At 37.2% G+C, this 23624-nt stretch overlaps 1 protein-coding gene across 1 annotated transcript in view; it reads left to right on the top strand.

Annotated features, from left to right (window-relative positions):
• prim2 (DNA primase subunit 2) overlaps nucleotides 1-7026 on the top strand; it is a 75612-nt gene extending 68586 nt beyond the window's left edge. Inside the window, exons 13-14 of the mRNA XM_079634284.1 lie at nucleotides 2238-2306; nucleotides 6598-7026. Coding sequence (XP_079490410.1) covers nucleotides 2238-2306; nucleotides 6598-6810 — 282 coding nt within the window. The 3' untranslated portion in view covers nucleotides 6811-7026. The remainder of the gene's footprint in view (nucleotides 1-2237; nucleotides 2307-6597) is intronic.
• Nucleotides 7027-23624: the final 16598 nt, after the last annotated feature.

The following is a 23624-nucleotide window of genomic DNA, read 5'->3' as shown; positions in this document are numbered from 1 at the left end:
GGCAGTAGGGTGATTAAAATGCAGAACGTCAACCTTCTCAGTCAACCTGTCTATTGACAAAGTGACATTACAGTCAAAAGGGCGAGACTCCAGTCTGGAGGAGAGCTACTGTAGAAAACTCAGCTCTCCTCTCTCACTCACAGTTAGAGCCCTTCACAGCGTGCCTCCTACCTCAGGAAGTGCAGATTAAAGGATCGCATGTTTGGTTCACAGTTCAAACAGTGCAAGAAGCAGCGAGAACATGTAGAGTTCACACGTAGCATGCATGTTATGAATTTAATCCCAACATTTTTCATGCTATTTCGTAATACTTAAAATTAATAAATAAATCCCCTGAAATTAGCCTATAACCTTATGCTGTGGCTGTCTGATTGTTTGCTGTTACGTTACTAAGTGACAGGTATGATAAAGCAGTCAGAACAAAGTCAATCTGTGTACGGTGCAGCTTTGAGTTCCAAGGTTTACATTAAGAAATTGCATTTAAAGTGATTACTTGTGTAGCTTGTAGGATGATATATTCGCTATGTATTGAATATTCACGTTATATTAACAATGGCTTTACTAGCAATAATAAATTAAGTAACATCCTGAATATTGCTATTTTAATGTGCTTTTTTTTTTTTTACATTGAAAAGCCTTTTTGATCCACACATATAAAGTGTTAAAATGTTTCCATATTGTTTCTGATTTAAACTTCTGTTTCAAAGAGGGTGATTCAAAACTCATTAATTTTTCTTATATTTTAATGAGTTATGTTGATAAATGTTCCTGATAATAGTGGAAAACCTTGTGGGAAACAAGTTTAGTTATTTTGTCAATCATTTTAAATCTAATTGGCAACAAGCTCTGTTTTTTTTTATGTTTATTCTGATAGTTTTAATTAGATTTAAAAGTCTGAAAATCAGCAACCATAAAAAAATATTTTAAGACAAACTCACAAATTTCCTCAAGTCAAAAGAGTGCAGTTTTAAATGTGTAATGCATGTTATTAGCTGCTCTTGGCAATGTTATCCGCAGGCAATATGTAAACCAGTGATTTTATCTTGTTTTTCGCAGCATATGTCGAACCCCTAGCTGGTGTCTTGCTGTATGTTACCATTGCTTCCCAGTAGCGATCGTCTCCGGAGCTTCGAGTTAGGTGTTGGATGGTGTTGTCTCTCACCTTTAAATCCATGCATTATGCATTTCTGCTCTTGCCGATGTTAGCTAAGGTGGAATGCCATACTTTACTACAGGGAATACACGGTGTTAAAAGCATCACCTGAGGGGAGGTCTGAGCAGAAAAGAAAAGGAAAGAGAAACCGATTCGAACCACTTCTCCATCTCTCTTTGATGCCATTTTGCCTCTGTTCCTCACTTGAAACCTCATAAACGTGTGCTGTCTCAGCAAAAACAGCACGATGCGCTGTTAACGGTGGTGTTCATTTTTATTGCTCATCAAAGACTTCTTAGATATTGATTTGACATTTTGGCCCCCTTTGCAGTGCCGTTGGATGACACATGACCACATTAAAAGCCTGATATGAATGCGCCTTCAGACTCGTGATCGGATTCAGAGGTGGTGGTCAGGGAAAGTTTCTGACATATAACAAAACGTAAACACTAATGTTATCTAACTACACAAGTAATATGTAATACAGACACTGTGTGTGCTACAAATAATCATCATCCCTCACTTTGATGGGCTTAGTTATACATTTTCTGTCAGGCTGAATTTTTATCTCATTTTAATTATTATTAATATACCAATGATGTCTTATTTTTTTAGCGCGTTTACTTTGGTCTAATGTGCTTCCATACTTTAGAAACATCCCCAGATACTTTTTTTTTATCTGTCTGAATGGCAAAACTTATTTTGAGTTCTCCATCAGTATTGTGGTTTACACAACCTCTGCTGTGCAATATGTAAGTGGCTTTTTCCATTTTGTGCGGATCTCTATCTAATCATGCTAGAGACACATTAGAATGAATGTGTAAAGAAAGATCTCAGCTAAAGAATATGGATATGAAACGCATGTTAATAGCACATGTTCAATGTGCTTTTGACATCTGATGCTATTTACTGTTTGTTTTTTTCTATTCTTAATATTTTGTCTTTAATAATGTAAGCGAATACCTTTTTGGAGCATACATGTAAATGCATTATAAATAATTAAGACTCGGCCCCAACCGCTCACCACCACTTTTCTCTCTTTCTCTCTCTCTCTCTCTCTGTGTGTGTGTGTGTGTGTTCACAGGTTCTGGAGCTGGTCAAGGGAATGCACTATCAGCTGGCCTGCCAGAAGTACTTTGAGCTGACACACAGTGTAAGGATGCTTTTCATTTTGGCCTGCTGTAATTGGACCTGCTTTTGTCAGCTTAGGGACAGCCCTGAGAAGTCTTTACAGAGCCTGACCATTGTAGTCACATCTGCCTTTAGCTGACCTCTAATAACATCTTAATTTGTAGTGTTTTGCAAAGCAATTTTAAGATTCATTTTCCCTCTGATATGTGGTGTCCACTACAATGAACGGATCTCTTTTTTTCTTTTCTTTTTTTTTTACTATTTATGAGCAACATGGGTGATTTACATTTGATCCTTAGCCATAAATCTGTATGATGTCCTTTTTGGCTCTGTCCCAAATGGCGCACATGATGTGAATTTGCAGATTTGCGGTGACCGCTGCTTGTGTCAGTGAAGTCCACAGTCCCGTAGGGTGTCCCATTTGACATTTGAGGGCTTAGGGTGGCATTTGGGACAGGGCCTTTATGTCATAGTGTTCCTTTATTTCTAACATCAATTCAGCATGGCTGATGGAAATGGTAATGCACCAACAAGGCTCAAAATTTCAACCATTTTGGTTGCATATTATGCTCTCGAAATGGGCTTTATGCACTACTTCCTGAACTTTAGCCAGCTCCTTAGTTTCCTGTCTGCCATTATTGGACAAACTGATTAATCCAGGTGTGTCTGATTATTGTTGTTGGTCACACCATCAGTTTGTCCAATAATGGCAGACAGGAATCAAAGGAGCTGGCTTAAGTTCGGGAAGTAGTGCAGCTATGCATAAAGTCCATTGAGTCTGTGCGACCTCAAAATATATTTGGGAGCATATGTACGAGTGCAAATAATTCTTATGGTGCGACCAGTTTTCTAGAGATGGACCGGTCGACCAGCCATAGATAAAAAACAGCTGTTTTCTCCAAGCACCACTGGCAATTGGTTTTTATTTTTATTTTGGCCGATCTCTGTTCCGGGATATATACATGTATACATATTTAATATCTGCAATTGACAGATGTGTAATTCTCTCAGAAACCAAAGGAATGGGAATTAATTTATATTTTTGTTGAAGTAAGAAGATACATGTACAAATTGTATCATCTAAAGCTTTTTGGTGAAGCCTAGATACACGTTGTCCATTCAGGGTCATTAACATTTTCTCAGCATGTTTAATGCTGATATTATAGTCATATTTTCAAGGTAAGGGAGCAGAAACTCATATTTAAAATCAAATGATAAATGTGCTGAATCTTTGCTTTTTTCTATTTGGATTGTCCTTTTAGATTGGACTTTGGGCTTTGCAGTTTCAATATGCTTTCTTTGACAGGGGCATAATAGCAGTGGATTTGTGTGTCAGAGCTGGTTGAGAAAGCAAATGATTACAGCTCTATTTAAATGGTTATTTAATAGATTTCTTCTTATTTCTTCTTCCTAGTTTTAAATTGGAGGGGGTGGATAGGACTGGCAGTAACCTCTCTGTATTTTATTTCTTTATTTTTTGCCAAGCAGAGAGAAATATTTCAGAGCTGTGTCAGTCAAGATTACCTGTGTGACACCTATGCCCTGTCCCTCGGCTAAAAAAGCAGCCCAGCTGTCAGGTTGAGAATGAAAATGTGCACACACCAACGCCACGCAAACAGACGCTATCTGCTAGGTGACAGGTTAATGTGAAGAGGGGGAAGAGACCGTCTTGGATATGAGAGAGCTTGGTAAACCTTTCAGATGTTTGTCAGCAATGTGTAACAAGATGGGTTTTAAATGGGTAGCTTTCGTAACAGGTAAAGTCGTGATGAAGCCATTTCTCACCATCTAGAAGCAATTTTTATTTATTTTTTCACTAATTTAGTTGTTAGTTTATTTAATTTCATTAATTTATTGTTTTCAATTTAGTTTAATTTTCAGTAGCTTTTAATTTATCATTGTTGATTTTAGTTTTTTTAGTTTTCTGGCTCTAGTTCTGATGTAAAAAAAAAAAAAATAGTATCAGTATTTTAGGGCTGCCAAAGTTAATGCGATAGATATCATAAAAAAAAAAATCATGTCACACTCCAGTGTTATCTATGCCATTTTTTATATATATAATATAACAAGTTTTTAATAAATTTGGGACCGCATTAAATATAGAAAAAAAAATTAAAAAGCATTTCTGCATCTCTGCATTTATTTTATCAAAAAAATAAAACTGTCAAAATAACAAGCTTATATATCGCAATTCTGAATTTTCTTCTTAAAATTGTTAGATATAAACTCAGAATTGTGAGAAACATCTAAAATGTGAGATACACTGTAAGGTTGAAACTTTTTTTTTTTTGGCTTCCATGCAGAACTGTAATTTTCTGCCACCAGGTAGGCTCTGCTCACAAAACACGGTCTATTATGATTTAAAATAATAATAAAAAGCACTTTATGTAAAGCGCTTTGAGTGCAGAGAAAAGTGCTATATAAATGTAATGAATTATTATTATTATTATTATAAAATAACGGTTTTCTATTTTAATGTATTTTAACATTTAATTTATTCCTGTGATGGCAAAGCTGATTTTTCAGCATCATTACTTCAGTCTTCAGTGTCACATGATCCTTCAGAAATGGAAGGATTCTAATCCTTCATTCTAATATGCTGATTTATTATTATTATTATTATTATTAACGTTGAAAACAGTCGTACTGCTTAATAATTTTTTTAAAGATAATGTGATGAATAAAAAGTTCAAAATAACGGCATTTATTTGAAATCGAAATCTTTGTAACATAAAATGTTCTTTACTGACACTTTTGATACATGTAATACATCCTTGCTGAATAATAGATTTATGTCAAAAAAAAGTTTGAACGGTAAGTTAATTTGAGTCAGTTGTGTTAGATTTCATTATTTTAGTTTTTGTCTTAGTTTTCATTAATAACAACACTGTTGAGTAAAAGTCTCGCACACATCTCCATAAGCACTTCAAATCTGCTGATGTTCTTGCTGTTGTTGAAGCTTTAGCTCAATGTCGAGATGAGTAAATCAAAGGGCGTGTGTATAAATTTCTAATCTCTTGCACGTCTAGATTTATTCCCTCAATAAGAAAGCTTTATAACAGTGTTTGTGTCTGCGCCACCCCTCTTTTAATGCAGTAATGCACTCAAAGTGTCATTGATAGGATATAATGGCTTTTAATGGCTCCCGGTGAAACGGCAGCGCCTTTGCAGTCCAAGGGCATCATTTAGCTCGTGGCCCCGGGGCGCGCGGGACTAGGGTCATTGCTGATGACTAATAGCCCCGAGCCAAACAGTGCGAACGGTTTATGATGCAGGAAAATGAATAAGATGGCTTCCTTGATGAACAGCCTGCAATAACAGGATTTGAAAGATAAACTGCCCCTTCCCCCAACACCAACCCCAATGAAAATCACATCTCTGAAATTCATGACTCATATTTTAGGGCCGGTGAATGAAGAAACCTCTGACGTTAACAGGCACAATAAAACATTCTTGTTGGGGCATCAGTGGGTCCGCACCACCTCTCCTTCCTTGCATCTGATACGCGGTGCCGCAACCATCTTAGCTGCGAAAACACGCTTGTTGGACTCAAGCGTAGGGGACTTTAATCACTGCCATATGTGCCCTCCGCTTCCACATCCGCGACACATAACAAATAGACGCTCGCATTCCTCCCTCCCTGGCAGCATTTATTTAAAGGTCAAAATGTAATACTTCTCTGATGAAATATTTACACAACCGCAATAAATCAAACAATAGAGAGAATAATGAAAAGGAGAAGGGGAGGCAAGAGAGGTGGACTCTGGAAGGAGAGCTTGTTGCGCATCCGCCGAATTGATCCGTCTCTAGGCCTCGGCTGGGATTGTTTCATGTTTATGCATATTTCATTTGGCACAGAGTCGCTGGGCGAGGGTAGTCCACTGTAATGTGTTAACTCTGAGATGGATCCGTGTAATGGATCTTTCTGTCCACAGCTTAACTACCGCAGAGACCCCTGTGCACTCGATTCAGAGAGATGGGTTTGAAACTTTGATTCATGAGGAGTATCAGGGGTGTGCTGTGATTGAAGCATAATTAAACAGCCATATCCTCTGCACTTAGAAACAAATGGATTGTGCAGCGTTCTGAGTGCAATGCAGCTTTCAGGGATCCATCAGTGAGAGGCTTTGCCATAAACAAGGCTGAAAGAAAGGAGAGATTAAATGGAAGCTATACCCGGCTAAATTTCCCTTTGTACCCTTTACATGTTCCAGGTTCAATGCAGTTATTTAAACTTGGCTTACAAAATAAATACACATAATTACACAAAAGCAACTAGTAATTTGCATACTAAACTCTGTTGCTTGTTACAGGTTGAGGACGCTGGGTTTTCTCTTAATCACCCTAACCAGTACTTCACTGAGAGTCAGAAGCTTCTGGGTGGAGGCCGGGACATCAAGAAAGAAGTTGAGATGTCACAAAAAGGCCAAGAAAATCCATCAAGCATGTCCCGTCCATCTCAGGAAAGCTCCAAACAGGCCCATGAGGAGATGGGGGATTTAGATTCCTTCTTCCAGGATGAATGATTTTGTAGAACTTAAAATCTGTGATGAATACACTATATAGGGCCCTTACTTGCATTCACTATATTTGATATAAATTGTTTCTAATGTTCAAAAACTTCGATCTGGTTGTATTTTCCTTATCTTTTGGTGATACGATCTTTCTTCAAATTACATGTTTTTATAAAAATTAATAAAATAATTTTCATTTTTCATAAAAGCTTTTTCTGTTTTTATTTTTATTTTAATTATAACCAGCACTGATAACTCTTAGTAATCAGCGTGTTGATAATCTGCTCAGTCTCTTTCTTCGATGTCTTGATATACATTATCCTTCAACAGTTTGGGAGTCCGTTTAATAAGTCTTTAGTTTTTAATAAAGTAATACTTTTATTTATCAAGAAAGTATTATATTAATTAAAAGTGATAGTAAACATGTATGATAAATGCTGTTATAATAAATCCTGAAAAAAGTAAATATCAAGCAGCACAACTGTTTTCAACTTGGATAATAAGATATGTTTCTTCAAGCAACAAATCAGCAAATCTAAGATTGTGATGTGACCCTGAATACTGGAGTAATGATGCTAAAAAAATCAGCTTTGCCATCACAAGAAAAAATTATATTTCACAATATAGCTGTTCTACTGTATTTTCGATCAAATAAATGCAGCCTTGGTAAGCATAATTGACTTGCATTTATATATATATATATATATATATATATATATATATATAAATAAATGCAATTCCAAACATTTGAACAGTAGAGTATTTCTCCAAAAGAGAATTTAAGAACTTATTTAGCAGATGTTTTGATAAATGTTACTTGTATCCAAGCAGTACATTTTATCGGGATGCATTCCCTGAGAATCAAACCCATGCCCTTGGTGTTGTTAGTGCTATGCTGTACCAGTTAAACTACAGAGACAGACATTGATCTACAGTGTTAAAAGTATGCAGTCGCTCATTTGGCCACAAGGTACTGCTTTATTTGATCGTCCGTGTAGAAAATAAAAACAATACAGAGTAGGCGGATGAGGTGGGCAAAATTTAGGTGCCAAATACTTCTGGTTTTTCAGTCTGACCCAGCCGCACTTTTCTCATTTAAATGACAAATCTGAATGTAAAATGAAAAACCTTGATTCCACTTCCTTACTCATGCTGGAGGAAGAAGTAAAGCGGAGTTATATTCTATTACAGCAAATCCTCAAGGACATGAAGCATGTTGATTTTGGCCTCACAGGAGGTGCTTTCCATTCAGCGCTCACATTAAAGCTATCTGTAAACCCTTCATCCTAACTTCTGACTCTTAAACATAATTGCGCTTGAAATGAACATTTATTTTGAATGTCAAGCATCATTATGTGGAGCAGCATTTGTTCTTTGCATGCCACGAACGATGTTTCTAAATGTCTGTTGTGGCGGTGCCATTGCTATGCAGCAGTGTCACATTGTTTTCTTCTGAAAACGTCCTTGAACATTGAAAAATGTCCTTCACATGATCAAAACCCTCCTTACTTCTCGCTCCCTCCGTAATGGTTTAGTTCTTGCCTTCTCTTTCTTACCGTGTGCCCTGGACAAGCCAACATGCTAAATTTAGAGGCAATTAGAGGCACCGTGGAGTTAGACCTGCATTGTGAATGCAAATGCGTCCCCTTGGTAGGGCAAAGACAAGTAATAGTACCATTAAGGGACAAATTTAATGAATGCTCTTACCTTTGAGTGTGCATATGGTTTTAGCCCAATTGTTATTCGCCAAATGTGTGCGCACTTCTTTGTTATTCTGGGTTGTTAATAAATATATATATGAATCCCTAAACCTCCCGTGGCCTCTCTATCTTGACGTAATTGTCTATTAGATGAGACCAACAATCTGCTTTCAAAAGAATAACTCCCCGTTCAATGCATGTCGAACCATAATGATTAATGGTGTAACATATTTACCCCTTTAATGTTGAATTGCAATACAAACGCAAAAGCACAAGCATTGAAAACATTGTATTGCTGCATTCACAGTCTTAAACAACAATAATGATGTTAAATGGAGGAAGCAAAGGAAATTTCATTCCCATGCTTTATGACAGACTGATTAGATATGAGGTTTATTTTATCCGACCTCAGGCCATAGTGTTGGGCTATGAAGCATGTAGTGACAGTGGAGCTGCACTGCCGGCTTTGCTGCAATCCTTCACCACGGCACACTAGCGGAATTAAATTAGCTTTGGAGTTTAAAAATGGAGCCTGACAGACAAGGGATTAGTGCAAAATAATATGCATCTGGATATAAGCAGTGCACAGCTGGGGTATTGACAGCAAGAGACCTTCATGTTTTATATTTGGTGGAGCTTGACTGCATTTGACAAAGCTATGTACCCTCTTACACCAGTGCACTGGTGCTGCTTTCACTATAGCCGATGAGATAGTGGTCATTAGCCGTATTACAGCAAATTTGACCTAAATTCATAATGTAAAAATGTATTTCCTGTTCATTGATGTGCTGGAATTTGCCACGGGATGTTGAATTCAACAGTCACACAACAGAAGAATCTAATTAAAACAGTTTTTTTAAGAAGAAAAAAAATATATTTATTTTGACTTATTGGATGCATAAATACTGACAAAACAATCCATTCAAACAAAAATATTTTCAATTTACTACAAAACTGTCCACCATTTTATTGCATTTAGATAAATATCAACATTGAAATTTTATCAGTTTATTCTGTCATAATTTACTCCCCCTCAAGTTGTTCCAAACCTGTATGAATTTCTTTCTTCTGCTGAAACCAAACAGTTGTCGCCACACATTGACTTGCATAGCATTTTTTTTCCTCCATACTATATAAGTCAATGAGTCAATCAACTGGTTACTCGCATTCTTCAAAATATCTTGGTTTGTGTGCAGCAGAAGAAAGAAATCCATGCAGGTTTGGAACAACTTGAGGGGGAGTAAATGATGACAATTTTCATAGGTGAACAATCCCTTTAATGCATATTTGCTGAATAAAAAATTAATCTTACTGACCCCAAACTTTTGAATATAACATGGAAAAAAAAAGAAAATAGTTACAGCAGTGTATATGAATACATTTTTACATCCTGTTTGAAACCTCATTTCAACTTAATTCAAATTTAAAAGGCATTCTTGTAATTCTGAATGGTGAATGTAACCCTGCATTATCAAGCATATATTCTGCACATAATATGCTTCAATTGCTTTGTGGAAGTGAGGCCAGTTGAGGAGAGTGCATTTGATGGAGGAAAAGAAAGCATATGTATTCAATGACGTGCCTGTCCGTGCTTCGAAGCGGTGATGCTTTTTACTGGGATCATTTCTGTCCATTTATCTTGGGAAATTGAGATAAATGGGTTTTGTTGGTTTACATGTATTTATGTAGTGTGTATAGAGTGAAATGTAGCCTAATTGTTATGCTATTTTTTTAGAAGCACATTCTTTCTCCTATGCTTTCGCATTTTTTTTAGGTAGGTAGCCTATTTAAGTCAGTTGTCACTCATTTGGGTGCATTAGCGACGGACGTGCTGTATTTGATAGGGAATGTCTGTAATGAACCCTGCCCAGTGGTTTATATAAAACATGACCTTGATGAGTTGAAGGGTGCAGAGCATGCGGTCCTTCTCTGTGGACACCAAGAGGTCTCCTGCCACAGGATGGTAATTAGCTCCATTTGTCAGTCTTTCATGAGGTTAATATCTGAGAATGGCCAGCCTGAGACTGGGACAGATGCAGTTGGCAACATGAGGTAACAGAAGTAACGCTAGCCTACTTACTCTAGCTCTACACATTTGGAACACGAAATGTTTCTTTAAACCTTTATCTCAAAAGGGATAATTTACCCCAAAATAAAAATGCTGTCATCATTTACTCACCCTCATGTCATTCCAAACCTGTATGACTTACTTCTCCAGGAGAAAGCAGAAACTAAAGTCTGTAAATATTGACAGATTTTTAACAGATGAATGTGAATATGGCAACTTTATTACGTCGGAGTGTGTAGGCCTGCGTTGTACGTCGTAGCCTACTGCAGTTCTGAATTGAAATGTCCGGTGAGTGGCGCTAAATAATGCTCCATTACGTTTTAAAATAACGTAGGCTACACCGTCCTATACCTAAAACCTACCCGATAGTGTTAACAAAAGCAAATGCGACATCATAACGTAATAGTATGGCATTTTAGCTTGATTTTGAACTTTGAGCTCTTGCATCGTGACTCTTTCGTACCCGAGCTTTCCGCATCACATTTTCAATTCTGTACCAGCTGAGCAATTGCTTGATAAGTAGCCTACAACTGAACAGCTGGTTAACTGATGTAAACTCCGAAATATATTAGTTAGAAAATCATGCCCTATATGGTAAAAAGTGTTTTGAGGTCATAAATTGTGCCAAGAGCCGCGTGAAATATCTGCCCCTTTAGGCGAATCATAATTGTGTGTAATAAAAATGGCTTTCTGTTTTACTGCCTCTAGTGTTCATTTCTTTTAGATACTGCAGTGATATATACTGGTACTGGCTTATTTTGCGTTTTGCAAAAATGTTGCCACAGGAACGTTTTTCTAATGAGCCTGCGTGTGTTGCAAAAGTCATCGTTAGGTCTTTCTTTAAAAAGTATCTCTGTAGTAGGCTATCCAAAACTGTTAAACTAAATAGTTCCAGTGTCTTATTAAAAGTAAAGGAATGTACATGGTGGTGAGTCACAGCTTGCGTTATAATCTTGTCCATGATATCAGTTAAGAGACATTTCTGTTGATGATGGGTACTTGAGCCATACTGACAGAACTGGTGTTACATGATACAAAAAGGTGACTCTTTAAGCCTCGGGTTTTGTCAAGCTTGGAAATATTTAAATATTAATTTAGGTTAAGAGGAATCTCATGTTGTGTTATATCATTTGAAAAGGCTTTTATTTTTATTTTTTAACTTTTTTATTTTCTCCAGCTCAAGAAGGGGTGTAACACTGTAATGATTAAACCTGTCTGTGCAGCTGTTTACTTTGACCTCATGACCACAAAGCCTCGAACTGTGGCTCCATCATTTAAAATATTATTTAGCATTCTGTTGTTTTCATGGACAAAGCCCTCTATGGTTTCCTGTGCTCTGCCAGCAGCAACCTCCCTTATCTTGATGTGTAGGACTCTTTGTGGTAGCTTTTATCGACTCGAAGTGCAATTTCTCCACCTCTAATCTTGCAGAAAGTAAGCTTGAAATGTCATAGATAAGCACTTTTTGGAAGTTGTTTCTGGCCTAGAGGGAATAATTTGGTATTCTCAGGCATTCCACCTTGGTGTTAGCGATGAAGTATAGAGACCGGCATTTGTACAGAAGTGTTTTGATTCACTGTGCTTTAGCCGTGCTCAGGTATAGGATATTCGGAAAAGTGTACGGCAGTTTATCATGTAGGTTTTTGTGTTTTTGTCTTTCGAAACAAACGGTCCTATCTATGAATAATAAATATGGGTGTGTAAACATTTCCAAATTGGAATGGGCTGGGAGGTATTTGGCCCTGTTTTTCTTATCTACAGTTTCTGGGTATGGAAGGAGCAAGAAAAAAAAAAACTGAACAAACAAAGAAATTTTCAGATGACAGATTCAGGCCCATTTTTTGTCCTCATTACATTGGTGTATTTTCACAGCTAAATTGCTTTTACTGGTGCATGAAATTTATAGACGGATCCTGCCTTGTTGGATCTGAGGCCAAATATATCCATTTATGCTGTATGGTGTTAGATTGTGGTGGGGGTGGGGGGTGTCTATTAAACTGATGTGAAATATCCTGCAGCCACTTCTACACTCCACCTTGTACCTAATCTGTCTGGACATTGACTAATTAGCACGGGCCTCCGGTGCATTTTCCGGTCTTGAATGAATTGTACGCATCACGCTGATGTTCTTTCTCTTCCTGTGGTTCCTCATAAATTTATTCACCTTTTCTCTGCTCAGAATCCATGCATAACAATAAGTGTGCTGCGAGTTGCATCTACTAATCTTTGGTTCTTTGACAGTTCGTCTCAATGTGTGTGTGTGTGTGTGTGTGTGTGTGTGTGTGTGTGTGTGTGTGTGTGTGTGTGTGTGTGTGTGTGTGTGTGTGTGTGTGTGTGCGCCCGCGTGTTTCAGGCAGCAGAGTGGAAGAGTATTTGATCATGTCTTTGACAATGCCTGTGACAGTGACAGCCTGCACTGCTGGTGGAAAAGCCAGTCAGACTAGAGCCTCTGCCAGCAGTTGTCGTTGCCTGTTGTTGGGGGTGCTTGGTTAGGCGTGATGCTCTGATCTGCACAGCACATGGATGATGAGTCTAAATCTTTGGAACGAGGTTAAATGTATTGTAGCCCATTTCCTCAGCCACACTGAATTCCTAACCATCCATAGAGTCTAGGTATTTAAAGTCCCATGTAGTCAATCATTTTATTCCTTAAAACTCATAGTTGATCACCAAAATTAAATATTTAAAGTTTTTTTCCTTGAAATTTTTTTTTTTTTATTCCTTAAAAGTTTAACAACCTTGCCTCATTTAGTATACAAGGTTCTATAAATATGCAAATTCGCCCCGCCTCCACTCACTCACACCAGCTCAGAGATCCACTCGTTGATGATCACACGTTGACCTGATTGGTTACAAGGTATTTTTCGATGTCAGAAACACCAGCGGTTTCAAACCACGATTTTGAGACTGTCTTTGATCCACTGCAGTTTTAAGGAGAAAATACTCATTGCACATGGTTTGTCTTAAAGCATATTTTTAAAAAAACACACATAGACATATAAACAACATTAAAAGACCAAATTTAGTATTTTTGCATGCTATATAGTAGCAATGAAATGTAAGTAAGTATTGCAAATAGCAATGAAATGTAAGTAGGTCATTATTGCAAAAGAAATACAGACCCTAAAATATAGAGACATACAAAAGCAGACCCTGAGGCGAATCTCACTTAATATGTGTCTACTTATCAAAGAAATAAATTATTGGACATGAAATATTAATATTAAAAATAGAATTTTTGAAATCTTAATGTTTCGACAAAAATATAATCCGTTATGTACAAAATTGACTTTGCAATATTACAGTGATATATACTCTGTGATGTGATACAAGATACATGAAAGTAGCGTCGGTTTGTTGCCCGCATGAGCAGAGTGTTACACTGTACATTATTCCCCATGGACAACAGGATATATTATATATTTATATGAATATCTGACCAACTACATCTCGTAAGCTATTTTAAATGTTGGCAATTTTGTATGAATTTGTACTACTGGATTTGTATGAATACAAGATTTTAAGAAAGTAAAATAAGCATGAAGGTCCACCCCTAAACCTAACCCTCAGTGGGGTGTAAGCAGATATTTTGAAAATGAGATTTGTACAAATTCCCCAAAATGTCAAAGTTATGAACTGCCGTGAGTGTCTGACTGCGAATGTCACACTTGGTCAATCAGTATTCCAGAGAGCTGTGGAAAAAACAAGTGATATCAAGCAATAGAGGAATCCATTCAAAGTCTGAATCCAAACTTTCCAGCTACGTGTAACGTGACTACAATGGAGCAGTTTAAATGGCATGCTCATACTAAGCTGCATATTACACACTTCTCTCTAATCTGTTTCCTCCTGAAGAGTGATCCGTCCATGGCCTCCTCATTCTTTCAAGAGCAGCAGCATCATCATCTCACTGCCTCTAAACAAATACAAGCCCAAAGAATATCCATTTACTTTGATCTACTGTATGAAGCGCATAATGAATTTTATTGTTTGCTGTGATTATCCATGGATGCACTTTTATTACCATAGTTATTGGGAAGAGATGCAGGTATTGTAATAAGCAGCTGTGTACAGTAGCCGAAAAACAGAATGTGTACGTGTGAAATAATAATGCCCATTGAGAGACTGAATAGAATTACATGGCAACCGTGTAATTTTAGGATATTTTCCGTCATCACTCATTCATTCGTGAATCCTGAGTTCTGTCCTACTATATAGAGCAGATTGTACATTAAATTAATTTAAATAAACATTGTCAATTAATGTCAAAGAGGATCAACTAGTTCTCTACCTATCATATCAGCTTATTCCATTGGCGGTCCTAAAGAAACAACGTTAGATTGCAAAATCCATGCAAGGAGATTAATGGGTTCCTTCAAGCACAAAATGTGTGATCTTCCCATTAGAAAACTGGGGAAGTGATAACATTCTATTTACAAGCATGTGGATTTCAGAAGGTATTGTTCTGCTTAACAAAAATCCAAGCAGAGGGTGAATCAAAACCCATTTATTAATTTCTAAGTCTCAGTCTTTCATGACGACAAGCAGTTTTAGTGATTTCCTTTGGATTTCTTATGCTGAATAGCAGCCCAGAGGGAGTCATTTTTCATCAAGTCTATAATATGGACAAGGCTTTACTCCGGCTTCTGAGAACTTCTACTTTCAACCGTACGTATTGGTTTAATTTTGTTGTGCGTCTTTTTAAAATTGCATTGACTGACTGACTAGTCTTACATAAATTGAATGGTCCCTGAAGTTTGCTTGACGTCTCTAACTCAAAGACATTTATTAGACCTCCATATCGCATGGGAAATGGTCTACTAAATATAGTGCATTGAGATGCTCTTCATGAATTGAATTTGTCAGGCTAGAGCTTTGGGACTTGATTCTCTTGCATGCCAACTAGCTCTCAAACATGCTTTGCAATTATTGTCCAAGTCCCTGTCCAAGTATGTCAACAAATGTGTGATTGCGTTTACCCCGTATTTAAACATTCCTTTTAAAATGAGCTCCGAGATGTTGGTGAAAGGTTTTTATTTCCCTCTCAAAAACCATGTCTCTCAAAACCACAGTGCCGTAGCCATCCATACTCATTAATCACGCTAGCTCGTGCTAATGTGGCGCCATCCCACCGGATGGGCAGTTCAAACTCTCATGAGGGAGAAAAGTGCAAATTTACAGTCGCCCCAATTTATTAATTGTACAAGGTCATGACCTTTTCCCTTTAAAGCACACTTCAGCTCAACGGACAAATGGCAGCCAAACTTTAGCGCTGCACGGACAGATTATGCGTCTCTATTTGGAGCCCAACTGTTTCTGAAAATTAGTTTTTGACCTTGTCATGTGTTTCTTTTTTAATCTAGGCCTGGACTGATAGATTATTGCACTGCCTGCCAAGAAAGGGGGTAGTGTGTTTGTTTAGAAGGGCGGAGATACGTGCCAATAGCAAAGTTCACCATCTCCCATGGCACTCCTTGTCTTTGAAAAATATTGCTGAAATTATAATGAATTATGGAATAAAGGAGGAGTAGATTTCACAAGGCCAGACTTCAAGATATGTGACCTCCATCAAACAAAGCGCAACTGAAGGCTTTATACAAAACCAACCATCCTGAAATGCATCTCCTTTTCCTCATGTGATTTGAAGTGCATTTTTTACATGTAATGTAAAATAATATTTGGGTGGGGTTTTTTTCAACTTTGTGCACTTTTATGTATCAAGAGTTGATTTTTAATAAAGCAAAAAGATTTAATTTTTGTATTTTATTTTTATGATCACATAAAATCTGTCTTAGAAATGTTTTACCATACCATTATTGGTTACCATACTTTTCAAATGCCTTTTATGTATAGACTTTGTTTTACCCTAGAAAGCCAGACCCAGACTAATAACTTGATTATATTATATTATTATATTATATTCAGATACTTAAAATGGGTATGAAAGTAGTCTTAGCAAGAGAAAACCCAGTGCTTGATTTTAGATGTTGTTGAAAGACTTCCAGAAAAATGTACAATCGCAGCTTCAGTACATTATGGTCATCCAAACTTCAGCAAAATCCTTCTCCAACTAAACAATTGTACTAAACAAAACTAAATGACTTTACAAGAGACCAGCCATTCTGGTCATTGTGAACCTGAGCATTTCTTGACTCTCAGCTGCACTTGTTTCCAGTTTGTGAAGTGAATGAGCGGCATGCACTCATGTAGGAAGTAGGCCATTATGGTGGATTGCTTTTTTCCCTGACAAAAAAAGCCAGTGGGAGTTTGAAGCCTTGGTAATACTTCAGTCCTCTTTGTGTATTTTTCGTTCCAAAAATGCAAATGAACTTGGGAGACAGGGGCATTGGGAACTTATTAACGTACTGGATTCCCCCCCACCCCCCTTTATGTCTCTCAGAGGACACAAATGAGTGGTCCAGACAGAAGAGTAGAGTGTCAGTAACCTGTACTGGTGTAAATGAGTCACTTATACGTCTAATGGGAGAGCTCTGAGCTACTGCCTTGTTCCTTCCAACTCCCTCCCGGCACCTTCAAGTAACACACTCAATTTTTCATGACATCTGGGACGATGAGTTCATCAGTTTTAAATGGGACATTTCCTCAATATCACCTAGTATATTCATATATAATAAAACCGGGCTGTTTTTGGCACTCTCGCCTTTTGTGAAGAGAATGTTTGAGGAAAAATATTTGGGTATCAATGAATATTCATTTTTGTAATAACTTGTGCTAAGAATGCTAAGATGCACTGTGTTTCAGAAATAACAACCACTGCTTAACAATTTCCAAACAAGAAAATACCAATTTGGGAAGGCAATCTCTTACCTGTCCTGTTCAGACCTTTAAGAAATGGTGCCATTGGACAGGAAGTGATTGCCCTGTTCAGCAGGGGTCATGGGCTTCTGGGCTAGTGGGATCTTTTTTTAGACTAGTTTGATGACTGTGTTCACAGTGTCTTTTCTGTATCTATATCATTATTCCTGATTCAGTTTATTTTTAACTATGGAGACCTTTGCAATTCCTTTTATTGCATGGAGCCTCATGCTGTCAATATGAAAATGTATTTATCTGAATTAACTCACTAAGTCTGTCATTGCATGCATACACTATATTAGCTTGCATACTAAACAAAATGACCTGTTATTGTATGTCATATTGCTTTAATTTTGGGCAGAATATAAGATTAATTAGAAATCCAACAGGTTATCTGATAGGCTTAACATAACATAAGATCATGTCACAAATACGTATGTAAAATGTACTTTTATGTTGGCTACTTTTATGTGGCATTTAGGTCTGAAAATTTGTTAATATGTACGGTGACAAATTTTCTTTCTATAGCTTGTGTTTAGATTAGCATTGTAATTTATTTATTGTTGTTCACATGCTGAACGACAAACAGCATAAAAATGTTATATTTTGCGCGATGAGTAACAAAAGATATTTAGCAGTTATTTTTCATCACAGATAATGTTCATGTGCAACATTTATTAGGCAGCTAACACCCAATTATAGGCTCAGATATGCTAATGATGAAATAATTAGTTCCAAAATGACAGGGAGGGGGTCGTAAATTCACAGGGCCAGTTGAACGGAACGATTCGGATTCTGGCGGTAGTTTGTTACTTTATGATATTGCAGATTTCAGAAACATAAAAGACTCTCATTTCATCCTCAGAGGTATATTTCAAAGTTTTCCGATAAGAATTATGTCTGAAATTACTGCTGCAATAAAATAATCAAGGGATGTAATTCGATTTCCTCATCCATAAGCCTTTATTTTCTGCACATGTTGTGTAGAGTGGCGTGAGCAGAGGTCAATAGGGCACAGCGTGTATTCCTAGGAAAGAAAACAAACAGCCACGGATCCACCGTACCCCTGGCACCCACGATGCATCAGGCTGGCAGTGGTCTCCTCTCTCTATCCTCCCACTCGTTTCTTTCTAAAACTGTCTTGCAGGCTCCGAGATAGACACTGGCAATTCATTGCAGCATCATTATGCCAGTTGCACATGCCTCAAATACCTCTAATAAGTTGTGTGCCAGTATCCCTGTGATGTTACGTTGAGAGTAGGGGGTTTCTGCGACGGGCCTGAATCCCCAAAGATGCCCTGCTGTGGCTGCAGGAACAAGAAAACAAATGAGCTACTCGGTGTTTCCCCATTTATCAGGAGCGTGTGCTTTTCCTTTCTCTCTCTGTGTTTGTCTTTCTTTCCCTCATCTTTCTTTCTCATGAGGTTCGGTTTATGTGTCATCTCAAAACCAGGCCTGCACAGACACACTTCTCCCATGGGAGTCTTGGTTTTAACCATTTTTCATGCAGCGTGGCGCACAAACAAACACGTTTTTGCATGTTTCCTGCGGTTCTAGTCTAATAAACTAAATAAACATTAGCTAGCTTTAAATTGAAATTACAATCACACAACCTACAGGTGAAACTCGAAAAATTTGAGTATCGTGCAAAAGTTAATTTATTTCAGTAATTCAACCTAAAAGGTGAAACTAATATATTATATAGACTCATTACATGCAAAGTGAGATATTTCAAGCCTTTATTTGTTATAATTTTGATGATTGTGGCTTACAGCTTATGAAAACCCCAAATTCAAAATTAGAACATTGTGAAAAGGTACGCATTGCAGAACATAACGCAGAATTTAGCAGTCTAAAATTGCTAGTTGTATCGCATGTTGCGTGGCCTAAATGTGAATAAAGTATGCAATAACAGTATGCAGAATTGGATTTCAAATTTGAATGTAGCATTATTCAAAATTAGTTGAAATTCATGACTGTAATCTTTAATGTAAAAAGCAAATTCCAATGTTTAGATGTCATTTAAATTCCAACTCAACTTGTGGTTTGGGGCCAGTAAGTTAAATTGAAAGGGGCTGTCGATTTTATAACATATTTCCCAACTCTACTCACAATGCTCAAAAGCATTATGTACAGTTGACTAAATAAAAGACAATAGCCTTTTCAATGCCAAAATTAGCAAATAATTTTTACAGTTGACCTATATCCTGAAAAAGCCCATATTTCAACTTGAGGCTGTTCCTCTTGTATTATGAATAAAGTGCATTGAATGGTTATTTCAGTACCATACAGGAGCAGAGGTCTGTTATTAATCTAATGCACCTAAAAACACAGTTTTTGGCTGAGCTTTACTGTGTTCCATATCTAAAGGTTAATTATCTTTGCCCTTGATTTGATGTGCTAAAGAATGCTCGCTCATGCTGATTTATGTATGATTGTCTGCTAATCGTCATCTCTGTATCTTTCATTATAGTGGTGCTGTTTTAAATAGCTCTCATTTGACAGCACAATTTCCAGTATGGCCTGTGGTTTAAGAACATTTCAGGCATGTTGCAAAAATAGATCAAGCTGTCGGTATACGGCTAAGAATATACTGCATGTCAGTCGTTGTGAAACAAAATAAGAGGTCATGAAGGGAGATAGAAAATCATTTTAGGAAAATTAATTAAAAGCAAAAATTATTAAATTAGGTTTTGATTATACATTTTAAAGCAATGTTTTTTTGCTAATACTTAAAAGCAATTAGCAAAGAGTTTTAAAACCCAAGTAATGAACACACAGCAATAGTGTTTTAGTAAAATAAAGTGTTTTACTAGCATCAGCAACTGTGCATGCATATAACTAAGGCAGTGAAACCCTTCAGTGACCCAGAGTAAACAGTGCCCGTGAGCCGCTCTGAAGATGATCACTTTAAGCCCAACGGACCAATAACATTGCTCATCCATTCTGCTCACCTTTAGACACTGCTCTGGGCTGTAGAGACAGACTGCTGTGATTTAACACAAAGGATAAAGAAATGAATAACTGCTCCAGCCAAAGAGCACAGCCATAATCCTCAGTAGCAAAACAGATGTTTGTGCTGCATTCAGATTAATGACTGTTACTGTATGTCCTCCTGCAAGATCATCTGCTGTGAGAAATCAACCTCGTTTCTTTCGTTGTTTTCCTTGATTTATTCCATACTGAAAACAATTCTATAAGTTTACTGTTTTCTATAATTGTATTTGTTTCAATCATTTTACACTTCATTCCTTCCTTTTAATCTCATTTATTAATTCATTAATTCATTCCATACTTAACTCATTCCCCACCAGTGTTTAAAAAAAAAAAGTTGCCAGCCACCGCCAGAATTTTTGATAATTTTCAATTAGAAAATTAAAGAGTTAGGAAAGAGTTAAAGGGTTAGTTAACCCAAAAATGAAACTTCTGTCAGTAATTACTCGCCCTCATGTTGTTCCAACCCCGTAAGACTTTCGTTCATCTTCGGGAACACAAATTAATATATTTTTGATTAAATCTGATGGCTGATCACTCCTCCATATAGGCTTCTATGGGATTGAAACTTGTCGGCCCATAAAAGCTAGTAAAGACATCGTTAAAATAGTCAAAGTGACTACAGTGGCTCAATCTTAAGTTTATCAAGGGACGAGAATAATTTTTTGTGCGGAAAAATAACGACTTTATTCAACTATTCATGTTCTTGTCTGTGGGCCTCTGAGTGAGTTCAGGTAGTGTAACAGCGCAACGCTTCTGTGTTGTACGTCACACGCCCTACACACATGACCTACCACTGACCTATATGACTTACTGACTTAGTAATGTCATTATATAGATCAGTGGTAGGCTCACTATTGACTGACGCTGGTCATGTGTGTAGTGCGTGTACTTTATGTTCTATTATTGTCTTTCTTTCAAACATTTTACACTTTCTAAAATGTCTCTTTCTCTCTCTTTCTTTCTTTCAATTATTTTACACACATGTCTTCTTTCTTTCTTTCTTTCTTTCTTTCTTTCTTCCTTACTTCTTTCTTTTAGTATTCATTAATTCCATAAATTCTATACCGGTAATTTATTTATTTTGTTCTATAAAGTCTTTCTGTTTTCTATAATTGTCTTTCTCTCAATTATATTACACTTTCTAAAATCTCTTTCTTACTTTCATTTTACACTTTCTAAAATGTATTTCTTCCTTCCTTCCTTCCTTCTCCATTAACGTTCAACTGGAATCTGTAAGATGTAAATGATGTAAAAGTCTTTACTGTCACTTCTGATCAATGTGTCCCCGCTGAATAAGTGTTAATATCTTCCACATATCGCCTCTGCACAGGACTGCAGGAGCATCTTCATGGAGCACAGGTTTGCCCACAGTGCAGTACTGCTGTCGTCTTCTTCTTCTTCTTCTTCTTCTTCTTCTTCTTCGGAATGGAAGTGCTAATTGATTGATAACAGTCCAAGGACCAAAAATGCCATTGTCACTCTCAAATTGCATGAAACGCTCATAGCACTAAAGTCCACTTGACAAAATTAGAGCGGGCAGCCCGGCACTTAAAAATAAAAATGATTTTAAAAAACCTGCTGGTAGTAAAAGTGGGAGTGGACTTCTTGAGGCTGTATGTAAACTGTTCATTATTCCGCAGGGGTTCGCTTCATTAACCTCTCGACCATATGACCTACCCGGCACATTTGATTAACTTCACTCCCTCACTCTCTCATTTCAGTGAGCCTCACCTGCAGCGCTGCTGTCAGAACCCATTAAACCTGCAGAAGGGGAAGACTTCTGGAACAGACGTTTGAGAGGAATCAAACTTAAAGGAAAGGTTCGGTTTGTTTTCATAATTCAGGAAATCACAACAGTTTATATCCACCTTATTTTTAATGTAAGAGTGGACATGGCTAATTGTATCTTGAATGAGCAAGGCATGTCATGTCATCTGCTTCCAGTTATTTTACCGGTACAAAACAGCTTGTTATGCTGTTATTTCTTATCATATTTTAATGTATATGTAATGTAATCGTAACACTATAGAAAACATGGATATCAGTTTACATTTTCATACTCAAATGTACTTATTCAAAATAATTTTTATACCAACCCCCATCAAACCCTTTACTCATCTTCAACCCTATTTTATTTTAAGAATTTTAATTCAGAAAGGCAAAATTGGAAAACAAAATTTCACTAAAACAACAAAAAAGTTTTACAATTAATTTAACAAATACATAAACATGGGCTAAGAATTAAAAGCATAACAGAAGGTGTGTGTGTGTGTGCGTGCGTGTGTGTGTGTGTGTGTGTGTGTGTGTGTGTGTGTGTGTGTGTGTGTGTGTGTGTGTGTGTGTGTGTGTGCGTGTGTGTGCGGTCACAATTAGGCTAAATGTTGTACACACTTTAGTTCAGTCTGTGTGGGTCCACAAATGAAAGCAAATGGGCTTCCAAAGTAGTGTAAAGTAAATGTAAGGCTATATATCAAATTAAAGAGAATCTGCTGATTCAGGTGGTACCAGAACGGTCCTTTAACATCCATTAACCTGATCCCAAATCAGATTATAACCCAAAAGTGAAATTAATTTTCTACCTCAGAAAGTTTTTTGTGGACTAAATCCTTTCTATTTTTGCTCCCCTGTGCCATATTGCTCTCCAGTGAAATTAGATTCAAATGCGCTGCTTTTTTCTTCTTCTGCCGTTGCCATATTTTGACATCATGAATCCGAATGAAAATGCGCTAATTTGTTACAGTCTGTCAGCAATGCAAAGCCACACAAAGGGAAGCTCCTTTCATTTTATAACCTGGAGCTCAAGAAAGGACACGTGAAATTGATTACATTTTCCCGTTAGTGGCTCTTTTCCCTTAAGATTCACTTTTGGCCATGTAATTAATTTTAATTGGAATGTGATGTGATGCACACAGAAATAGCAGTGGAAGAGCGGGCGATGTAGCAGCGGTCTGCCTGTCCCCGATTCTTAGCCGTGTGTGATGCACGTTCGTTTGAATTATTCCCACCCTGATGATGATCGACTTTTAAAGCCATCCAGCCCAGTTCAAGCAACTGTACACAGAGTAGATGCTTGCACACAACATTGCCATCATAAACACCAGTATAGAAAATTTTTACAGTGAAGTGAATACCGTCACATGTATTAAAACAGGTCTACATCAGAGCGTGACATATCAAAAGGAAGAAAATGGAGGGCGGAAAGGCTCTTTTTAATAGAGTGAATTTCAAGAGTGGAGTCCTCAGAG

Source organism: Phoxinus phoxinus (genome assembly GCF_949152265.1).
Source record: "Phoxinus phoxinus genome assembly, chromosome: 14".
NCBI classification, from domain to species: domain Eukaryota; kingdom Metazoa; phylum Chordata; class Actinopteri; order Cypriniformes; family Leuciscidae; genus Phoxinus; species Phoxinus phoxinus.
Note: the sequence above shows the minus strand (reverse complement) of the source record. Positions and strands in the feature narration are given on the sequence as shown.